General features: G+C 39.8%; 1 protein-coding gene across 1 annotated transcript; it reads left to right on the forward strand.

Moving 5' to 3' along the window:
* The first annotated feature begins 1,423 nt into the window (after nucleotides 1-1,423).
* On the forward strand, nucleotides 1,424-7,867 carry FRG1 (FSHD region gene 1). The gene is made up of 9 exons (XM_053976319.1): nucleotides 1,424-1,638; nucleotides 1,928-1,995; nucleotides 2,815-2,937; nucleotides 3,878-3,935; nucleotides 4,121-4,235; nucleotides 4,603-4,707; nucleotides 5,453-5,544; nucleotides 6,583-6,693; nucleotides 7,601-7,867. The coding sequence occupies exons 1-9, from the start codon at nucleotides 1,577-1,579 to the stop codon at nucleotides 7,635-7,637; spliced, it is 771 nt and encodes a 256-aa protein (XP_053832294.1). The 5' UTR covers nucleotides 1,424-1,576; the 3' UTR covers nucleotides 7,638-7,867.
* The last annotated feature ends 3,208 nt before the right edge of the window (nucleotides 7,868-11,075 follow it).

The raw sequence follows: 11,075 nt of genomic DNA on the forward strand, positions 1-11,075 counted from the left end.
TCCTTTTATCCACACAAGAATTGAATACCCAAAATAGAAGTATATTTTCATAATTTTGGTACATCCCATTCCTCGCTTCGTATGCTAATAATTTCAAAAGCTATTAAGCATGCGAAGTTTGTTCCTTGAAATGGGTCGGTGGTCCCTTTCATGGGGAGGGGTCCCGAAATGAGGAAGTAAATGAAGTCTTCCTCATTCTGACCTTTCTACCTTTTCAATGCTAATATGACAAATGAACCTTGGTAGAACTCCCATTCCTTGTCTTCAATTGGTTTCAGAACAGAGGAGGCCCACAATTGTCTTTTGTTCCTAAAAGCTATTTGTCAGTTTCTATATTCTTCATTATAAACCCAGCTAACTAAACATTGTGTTGACAAGCAATCAATTATTAGTTAACTACTAACTCTTAACTTTATCAAGGCCTACTTACAAAATCCCTTTATTTTAATTAACTCTAGTAAGGCTTATCTCTAACTAAAATCTTAGCTCCTTTAAAATCTCTAAATCTCTTAAAGTTTATGTTTCAATCAACTGGTCATGCTTTCAGTGACTTTAAAAGCCTTGACATAAACATGTACGAGACTTGCATTTCTTACTTGTAGAAGATACCTCTGAGGTGTTGAAAAGCATAGATAGGAAGCAAGCATAGATAGGAAATTAACTTGGAAACCAAAACGAAACAATCCAATGCATGCATCTCTGTACATAAGACATGTACAACAAGCCTTGATAGGGATAGTATTTTTCGTTTAACAAGGTAATATAATCAACAGGCAACTTTTTGGACACAAAGCCCCAACTCTCACGAGTGTGAAGCAGGAAGAACACTTTTGACGACTACACACAAATTACTACTGTAATTGGGATTTTAATCACACATGTGCTAGTAAGGCTGTTCCCCAAGGATAGAGTCTTGGTACCTGTCTAGAAGGTGGTCGGCTAATATGAGAAAAAGGTTGTTATATGCCAAGGGGGAAGTCTGATGTAGATTTTATTCTGTGGAATACCAAGTGGCTAACAGGATGGGAAAAAAATTGTCGCAGCTCATTTCACCCCTAGCATGGTACACTTGGCTGGCTTGCGAGCTGCATTTCCCCAACTAGTCTTCTTATGAAGGAGCATTTACTCCTTCACCAGCACATCCAGATGTCCAGCTCCCGTGTAACCCTGCCAGAGGCAAGACCTGCTGCCCTTGGCCTTGCTGCTCTCACATCAGAGTGCTGTGCCAATGACCGTGACATGTTTTACAATGCACACGGGCTGTAGAAGCTGCGCGTTCTTCATTCCTTAGCGCTCTTTGCCCGCAGTCCGGCAAAGCACACGCACTGCACCTATGGAGCCAAGCCAGACTTAGACAGGAAAGGTGCCCAGGGACAGACTGTTTAAATGCAATTTTAAACTCTTGTTTTATTTTCCCGCTCAAATTCCGTATCCAGCAGCCGCCACATGGGCCGACCTAAGCGCGGCGCCGCCGGTCCCCGCCCACAGCCGGGCGGAGGCAGGGCCGCGGCTTCAGGCCTTCCGCCCGGCTGGGGGCGGAGCCGCCTCCGCCCGCCCGCCCTTCCCGGATCCCGACATGGCGGAGTATTCCTGCGTCAAATCCACCAAGCTCGTCCTCAAAGGGTCGAAAGAGAAGAGGTGAGGAGCGGGCTGCCCGCCGCGCCTTCCCTGCCCCGCGCTGCGGCAGGCGCAGGGCCCGCACCCCCGGCGGGGCCGGTGTAGGAGGCTGGGCAGGGATGAGGCCGGGCCGGCGCTTCCCTCCGGCCGGGGACACCCCCGGGCTCGCCGGCAGGGCAGGGGCCGGGCTGGCTCTGCAGGCTCCCGGCCGGGGTCAGTGACCCGCTCCCGCACGGCCTGGGCGTCCGGCCGGGCGGGACTAGGGCCGGGTCGGCGGCTCGTTCTCACTTCTTTGCATCTCCCCTTGCAGCAAGAAAAAGCACAAGGAAAAGAAAAGGAAAAGGGAGGAGGATGCGGCAGAGCAGCTCGATATTGTTGGTGAGCTGCTTTCCAGGAGTTACGTGCCGGTGCGGAAACTGTAGGGGATGTGGCAGAAGCTAAAGAGGACTTCGTCAAGCAAGTGTAACCCTTGTAGAGATATATAACTATTTCTCACAACATGTCATTTGTGTCTTGGGATCTTCCTCGATTCCAAATGGATTTCTGACACCAATGGGATGGATACAGATTTTTATAAGTAATAATAAAAAGAAAGTGCTACAATGTAAATGAGGTAGAAAATATTTGTAAGGCAGTAGACAAGGAGAAAATTTTACTGTTCAAAAAAATGTAAAAGTTGTAATTCTAAGTTGTGCACATGGGAAGGGCTGTCTTTAACTTTGGTAGAATTCTGTAGGACTCAAATGTTCAAACCCAGATTGGTTGGAACAACTGAGGTCTAAGGATTACAACTCAATATTTAACAGCAAGAGGAAATAGTATCTCTGTTTCTCTTGCGCTGGAGGATCTAATAAATGGATATGACCCCAAAACTGCAGGAGACAGATCCAGAAGGAAAAAATATTTTTCATGTGAGGTGTTATCTTTGCTGCATCAGATGAATGAATCAGCTTGGTCTGTGGACTAACACAAAGAAGGGATGAAGGACAGGAGCTTGTAACTAGGGATGACAGCAGGTCAAGGAGCAGGACTTCCTGAACCATTAAATTGGCTCTGGACTATAAAATAATGCACAAAAATTGTGAGATAGCTATTTGAATTTAAAATTTCAGAGAAGACACGGAAATATAATCTCTTCGGCTACTGTAATCAGAAGTGATTACTCTGTTAATAAACTGTCATGGTTTTGTATTACAGGAAACTGGTGGGCTGTCAGTAATTTTGGTGAAATTACAGGAACTATAGCTATAGAAATGGATAAAGGAGCTTATATCCATGCCCTCGACAATGGCTTGTTTACACTTGGAGCACCACATAAAGGTTTGTTCCAGGAAATTTGAAAATAACAGAGTTTTAATAATGAAGTGCCTAAAAGCGTAGAACTAGCATCACTTCAAGGCAAGCAATGTTACAGCTAAAACCAGTTTACTACAAAAAATGCAATAATTCTAGCTGAAGCATGCAGATGACTTAAACCTAATGACTGCCAATCAGTTTCACTCATCTAGTTTCATGCTGGCTTATGTGTGCAATAAATTGAACTGCACTGGAGATGATTACCTGTTAAAGGCCATACCACTTGCTGGATAAAAAACAGTACAATTTTTATTAAAACCTATAAAATGTTTATGGTGTCACTTGAAGAGTGAAATTCAAGGTAGATGAGTTTTAATGCTTATTGCTGCATCCTTGTCTTAATATACTTGTTTTGTCACTGCACAAGAGGACTACTAATGTGCTGGGATAATTAGCTTGTTCTTTGAATTTAAGGGCAATGACTCTGACATGGACTGTTCCAGAACCCTGACAGTGTGTGTGTTTCATCTCCAGACTGAGATCAGAGCAATGGCCATATTCTCTTGTTTTGGTTTTGAGGGGTGGAGAAGCCAGTAGCTTTTATGATACTAAGTTGAGTTACCATAGCTGAACCATAATGCATTTTGTTATGAAAGAAATAACATTACAAGGAGATGAAGGTTTTCAAAGCCATCAGGAAAATTACAAAACATTCTCAATTATAAATTTCTTTAAATTATGATCATCTTTATTTTGTGTCTAGTTTTAAACATTGTAAATGTATGAACATAAATGAACACCTGCATTGCTTTTTAAAAGTCAGTACTCAAAAAGGAATTTTTAATGAAATAAATACTTCCACAGTATTTAGAAATAGTCAATGTTTAATTCTTTTTGATACTGCAATATTAGTAGGCTAATATATTTTATGTTTATACTTAACTAATGGAAAATTCATTCTCAGGTGATGAAGGCCCTAGTCCTCCTGAGCAGTTTACCGCAGTAAAGTTATCTGATACAAGGTAATTACTGTAATGTTTCAAGTTTGGATACTTGTTATCTTTGGATTTTATGAGAGTGCATTTTAATACTCTTTTGAAATACATTGTCTACTACTAAAAGTGTCTATGATGTGTTGCATATTGTGAATTGCATGAATTTAAAACACAAATTGTTTCCTACAATTCCTTCCTTCCTTTCCTTCGAGGATTGCTCTCAAGTCTGGTTATGGCAAGTACCTTGGTATAAATTCAGACGGGCTTGTTGTTGGACGTTCTGATGCAATAGGATCAAGAGAGCAGTGGGAACCTGTCTTCCAAGATGTAAGCTGTTTGAAATAGTTTATTTGATGTTGCTAGTGTTTGACTGTGTTTTGACTTAATCTGTGTAGATGTTTTTTTTTAATATGAAGTAAAAACCTTTTGCAATCTCATATTGTAACTTATGATTTTCCAACTGCAGTGCATTTACTTTAATTGAAAGTTTTAAAAATGCTTCAATAGCTGCATTTTGGCAGTTATAAGCATCTTAAAAATGAAGGAGTCAGCAAGTCTGGCTAGCTATTAAAGTATCCATACATAAAAGAATTATTTACAGAGACGTTTGGTGTATTGTAGAGGATAAATTGTTACAAATCAAAGATTATATACAACCTCATTATACTTACAATGTGTGATATCGTTTCTGCAGAGGAAAATGGCATTACTAGCAGCAAACAGCCGTTTTATTAGGTGTAATGAAGAGGGGGACATAGAAGCCAAAAGCAAAACTGCAGGGGAAGAAGAAATGATAAAGGTAATTGATAACTTCTACAATTAATACAGGATTGGCAGGAATCAAACTCAAACAAGCCGGTGTCTGTGTGCTGTGATTTTCTGTTAATACAGTTATAATTGCTTCCTATAAGCTGTCAAGTGATCTGGCCCACAAGAAAGGTAAATGAGTTCCAGGGCTGCATAAATTCTCAGTACTTCCTGTAGAGATAAGAAGATACTTTACTATTCAGGTGGACAAAAGAATCTGTGATCTTCCAGGTAGTTCTAAACAGCATGGAACAGAAAAGAGGAATTTTGACCGAATCAGGGACAGAGAAGCGTTTACCAGAATGATCCAGAAGGGGAGATCTTTTAAGAGAATCTGAAAATACTATCTTGACTTTATCTGAACATGGGAAATACATGTGTCTCTCCAAGTAGTGATAAGTGTCTTTAACTAGTCAGAACAATAGTATTTTAAGTCAATCTCTGAATTGTCCCTGCCAAAATTAAGAACTGTAATAGTGATCTTTTGAGATAAAGGCAGTTATGTCTTACCATAGTATCAAGGATTGCACTTGACATTTCCCATATTTCAGGCAGCTCTTACTTTTGCAGTTGTTTCTGTTTAACCAGTTTGAAAACGTGAACTTGAAAAGTGACTGTGACTCTCATTCTGTTACAAAGGATATGTAGTCATCTTTCACCTCTAAGTTACTGTTTTTAAAATACAGGTGTTTTCTATTGTGTTTTGGTTGATTTTTCTTTTTTCTTTCAATTATTAGATTCGTACTTGTGCTGAAAGAGAAGCAAAGAAGAAAGATGACGTTCCACAAGAAGACAAAGGAAATGTTAAACAGTGTGAAATCAATTACGTGTATGTACTTTAGAGCTGGTAACAGGCTCAAGTACCTCTTTTTGCTTCTGGCTGGGGCTGTCTTTGGTGGAAAGGCCCAACTCCCATCCATCCTTTCATTCACTTTTGATTAGCAGGACGAGAGAAGAAAACAGGATGAGAAAGCTCATTGGTTGAGATAAAGGAGAGCTGCTGTACCAGATACTGTCCCAGGGTTAACTGTGAAAAATTAGTTAAATTAATTCCTTTTAAATGGGTGTACTAAGAGATAAAAAATTAAAAACACCACCTTTCCTTCTCCCACGTCTCAAGCTCAGCTTGTCTCCAGACTCTTCTACCCACTCCTCCAAGCCAGATGGGCTATAGGTCAATACACAGTGGTTTCTCTCAGCCACTCCCTTCCTTTACCACTTTTTCCCTGCTCTAGTATGGTCTTATTCACATGGGCTGGAAGGTAATATTTGCTCCAGTGCCTAAAGCATCTCCTTCCTGTCCTTCTCTGTGCTTGATGTTCACACTGCCATTTTGCACTTTTAGGGTTTTTTTTTTTCCTTCTCTGCCTGTGTGGCATTTTGCTTTATCTTAAATATGTTTTCATAGGAGTGCCACCAGCTTTGCTGGTGCATTTGCCTATGTCCCGTAGTGGATGTGTTGAGAGCCAGCTCTGGCCAGCACAGGAGAGCCTCTGGCCTTTCCTCACAGAGAAAAGCCCTGCAGCTTCCCTACAGACAGCACCTTGCAACTACATCCAGTACACTTTTGCTCCCTGATTTCTTATGCTAGTAGTTGAAGAAGGGGCTTTTTAGAATTTGTAACCACTTCATGCTAGTCACAAAGGGGCTCATTCCTACTTAGACTGCCAAAAAAATAAAATCTGAGTAGTGTTCACCTACAGAAGCCTTAATGCAGCCTTAGTACTGGGATGGTTTGCTGGATTTTATTAGGTCAGTTACCTGCTGCTTCAATAAGAGCTAAGATTCCTACCACAGCTGCTGTTGTGTTGGTAAACAACATTTTTAAAAAGCCTCAATTCTTTACTACTTTTCTTCCCCCTTACAGGAAGAAATTCCAAAGTTTTCAAGACAAAAAGCTTAAAATAAGCAAAGAAGATACAAAAGCCCTTAGAAAAGCCAGAAAAGAAGGCACTTTTCATGAAATGCTACTTGACAGGTACTTCAAAGTACTAGAAATAATGTATTGATTAAAAAACTATTGGGAGATGGAATTATTGGGAGAGTAAAAGCTGGGGTACAAAAGAGGGCTAGATTTCAGGGAGATAGGTTCCTGAGCATTTTTCCTCTGTTGAGTGTTGTGCCTGAGTCCTGGGGGTTGCCACCATTTTTTTTTTTTTTTAATTAATCTGGATTTTCATTTCTTTAGCTGAAGTTTGCAGGTTTGAATTTACCTGTAAAATATTTATTTTGAAAATCTTCAGCTAGGTCGTTCAGTTTGTTTAGTATGGAGTTGTTGAGGGGTTAATCATTTTAATAATGAAAATTGAGCTAGTTTTTAACATTTTTCCATACCTATGGTACCAGAATATTTTGGAGAGACAGAAGTTGCATTTTAAAGAGAAATAGTGTTTATTAAGGACAGTCTTCAGGTTATCTACTGGGAATTTTTTTTCTGCTAAACTGAGACTAAAGAAACCATGTTGATTTTTAAAGCCTTTTATGTCAGTATATAGTATAAATATTTGCATTAATTCAGTGAGTGGAATGCAGAAAACTATTTCTGATAATTGCAAGTGATGTGAGAACACTCCTGGGCTCTCACAGGTGGTCAGCTTCAGATCATGCTGAATCTGAATTCCATTCCTCAGAGGAGATAAAATGTAATTATGATGATTTGAAGGGAAAGTCAAGGTTAACTTTAGACAGTGGAGTTCTACCTCCTTAGGAAAACAAAGTTAATTAACAAATCCAAAGTGTTGTTAGGCCTTTATATGTACTTTGAAGCAAAGTTCAAGAAAAATTGCTTTCAATGCATTCTTAACACTTTGAGGCAGATAAAACACCCAGGTGTAATTGTATTTGGTCTTAATCTGAATTTTGTTTCATTCCCTCTTCCCATACAGGAGAGCTAAAGTGAAAGCAGATAGATACTGCAAGTGACATCCAGCTGGCCCATTTTCTTCTGCAACTTTGATGGCAGCGTGAAATTGAAAAAGAGTAAAATATTTTGTAGTTGTTTTTTATTTAAGGTATTTTTAAGTATCTTCAGGAATTGTATTAAAATTTTCTCAAATATAAATAACCCAGTTATCTTGTTAACTGTATCTTGTGAATACTTGGTTGTATTAAGGGAATGGCTCCAACAAAAATTAAAGGTATATCAATTAACAGTGGTAAGCTATTTGCCATGTAACTTAAGCCCTGGGAGACAGACTGTACACTGATTTAGTCCAGTGAGAAAGCTCTCTAGCTTTTAGTTTCCTTTAGGACAAAATTTAGAAATAAATAGATGATTGTATGCAAATGTTCCTGGCCAGAGTCAGGAATTCTTGGATAAAAATGCAGCATAGCTGTGAGATGTGCTGTGGAAGAGAGGGAGCAAAAAAGTGACTGATTTTTCTCCAGAGCTCCTTAGTTTGGCCTAGGACTGGGGATTAGGGTTCATTAACTAGTTGTTGTAGGTCCCACACTACATGTCCCTCCCCAGAAATGTAAGTGACTGATGTATAATGAGCCATTGGAATATCACAGTGCTGTTGTGGCCTGCTGCCAAAACTTCACTTAGGAACACCGAGAAAAAGACAACACTGCAAGGAGCAGGCTGCAGGCCATAGTAACTATTTATTGGAAGTTCAATGCAGGTGTCATTGATCCGTAGTCAATGTGAATCTTAAATGCATCTGAAGTGAACACTGATAGTGGAAGTAGGTTGATATTGCAGCATCTGGTTTTCTTTCAAGAATATATTGTTTGAATAAAAACTTGCCTCATAGAACCCACAAAAAGGATTACTCAGATATACCTGGAAGCAGAAATATATGCTCTGGTGAGGAAGGGTGCTGAAAGGACTGTTCAGCAGCAGAATAAGAGCCTGAGAATTACCCCTGAAAGGGAATTTTCCATTTCATATTAGTGTAAATAGGAGAATACAATGTGTTGCAAGTAGCTATAAGTGATAGCAAGGGAAAAACGGAACTGAGAGGCATGTTTGTCACAGAGAGGTGAGTAAGTGACTTAAAAAGCAATGGCAGAGAAAATGAAATGAGACTGTCCCTAGTAGGAGAGGAAGTACTAAAATTGGCAAGGGACTGGCAGCCTTGCAGAGAATAAGGGCATTTTAGTAGCGATGGGGTTGTCCTGTATGCTGGGACTAATGATACACTAGAGTCTTGAGAATATGAGTTCTGAGATAGCACAGAAACAGGGATCTGGGGAATTCACTGGAAATCTAGTCCCAAGAAAATGAAATCAAAGGTATAACAAAACAGTGAAGATCAGTGTGTATTTAACTGTTGCTATTAGGAGTCTTTTTGGATGTTTTCCTAGTGGAGGTATTCATGGAGTCATCTTAAAGATTCTAGATCCTTACAGTAGTGTTAGCACAAGGAGCTTTAATTTAACTGAAACAGAGAAAAGGGGGAAGTAATTTGGGCAGTCTCTGCTTAGAGGGGAAGGAACAGATCTGGAGAGTGGTAATACAGTACTGGATAGATGAGTATGAGAGAGCAGAAGGGTGCACCTAAGTGCTAAATATCAGTAAGACCAAGCGAGCTAACTGTATGTCTTAAGAAGCATTTTCCTTCTTAGATTTTTGAAAACTGACAGAAGAAAGCTAGACTAAATGGAGGGCTTAAGGTGCTGGTGTGGATCCTGAAGGCAAGGCATTGTGATAGCAGCACAGCAGAATAGCTATAGTCAGAGAAGGTGACTGGTGCTGGAAGAGGTAACTGTTTCTTAACCTGAGAATTTCTTTACTAGTGAAAGAACTAAACCAGAATCACAAAGAGGCTTCAAAAAAGTACACTATGTAATGTGACAGTGATATCGTTTTGTCTTCAGAGATTTTGGAAAGAGTTTTTAATTTTTCAAAGTCATTGTTTATTTTCCCCTTTTAAAAATGTACTAAAGATGGTAAAGCATCTAGACAAAGATAATGAAGTCCCTAACAGCTGTCATCCCAGATATAAATGATGACCAAAAGATGTCCAGAAAATAGCAGGACCAACTTAATCAGACTCTTTCTTACCATAGCCCATAATAGTATATTTGGATATCTGGAAGTAAACACAGGTCTTAAATGTATTTGTTTTCAACTGAAAATATTTTCCAAACCCTATAGAAACTGCCTGATGTCCTGTTTTTAAAGAACACTCCCATGAAAATCTCAAGGTTTATCCTGTTACACTGTAATTTTTCTCAGTTCTTAAATCCACAGATTGGTTCTGTATCTTCTTTCAACAGTGCTTAAATGTTTTTATGCCTTGGTCTCTAAAGCTCCATGCAATTCCCAGCTTCTGCTTTGAGCTGGCTCCTTACACTGCTGCATGCTCTCCTCCCAAGGCTTTCCCACACACTACAGTACTTTTTTTATACTTGTCTGTTTCTTAATTTTTGCAGTTCCATGCAGCTTTACAATCAACTGTCTGCCAAGGACTTCCCTTCTTGCCACCCCCACTTGGTTTTGTAAGAGAGTTAATTGCACAGGCAGTTAAGTCACGATGTAGAGACTGCATCACTTCTTTTCTGTGTGCCTAAAAACAGGTGACATGACTTAGGCACTGCACAGTGAGACACATTAGCACTTGAGACACATTAGCACATGAGATAAGCTAAAAGGCAGCCTGGAAGGTTTTGAGTATTTTTTCATGGTGCTTCCACCAACTGTTGCCAATGTACACATTCATGAAGCATTCATTTGCTCCCACTAAAATGATAATGCTCATACTAAAATGACAGTACGAACCTATTTTGGCTGCTGTTTTGTACTTGTTAAAACAGCCTGATCTAGTGGAAGGTGGCCCTGCCCATAGCAGGGGTCTTGGAACTAGATGATCTTTAAGGTCCCTTCCAACTCACACCATTCTCCAATTCTATGAGATAGCATTTAAATAATAATTAGAAGGCATCCACTTTCCCTGTGTTTCTCATTAGTCTGTCTCCCTGGCTGCCAACTTCCTATACTCCTAAGCTGCAAGATGGAGAAAAATCCTTTCTCAAGAACATGCCTGCCTGGCATCTTTCATTATCACTGATGCTTGAAAGTAGGCTGGAAATAAATGCCCATAGACCGATGTCTATAGAGCAGGTATTTGTTTATTGCAGCACTGGTGGTGAGGGGGTATCTCCTCCTAACTCCCACCCTTGTCAAGTGCTGTGGTATTTTTATACAGTAAGTATTGCTTAGTGTTGCTATGTTACTACAACATCATCACATACGTGCTGGAACTGATTTACCTAGTATGATCTCATGGTTATCAGATCATTCTTTTGAACTGTGCTTGTGTCTCCCCAATGTGGGGGTTGTCAGGGGTCTTTGATGAAGGCTTCCAAGGTCTTCTTCGCATCTGAACTTTTCAAAGACTTTTCAACTTTGTCTTC

The sequence above is a fragment of the Vidua macroura genome, chromosome 4 (assembly GCF_024509145.1).
Source record: "Vidua macroura isolate BioBank_ID:100142 chromosome 4, ASM2450914v1, whole genome shotgun sequence".
In the NCBI taxonomy this organism is placed as follows: domain Eukaryota; kingdom Metazoa; phylum Chordata; class Aves; order Passeriformes; family Viduidae; genus Vidua; species Vidua macroura.

Bases quoted from the DNA above. Each gene is read 5' to 3' on its own strand.
- FRG1 (XM_053976319.1), top strand. From the start codon at position 1,577: ATGGCGGAGTATTCCTGCGTCAAATCCACCAAGCTCGTCCTCAAAGGG. The intron at 5,545-6,582 runs GTATGTACTTTA...TCCCCCTTACAG, and splicing joins CAGTGTGAAATCAATTACGT to GAAGAAATTCCAAAGTTTTC. The intron at 6,694-7,600 runs GTACTTCAAAGT...CTTCCCATACAG, and splicing joins CATGAAATGCTACTTGACAG to GAGAGCTAAAGTGAAAGCAG.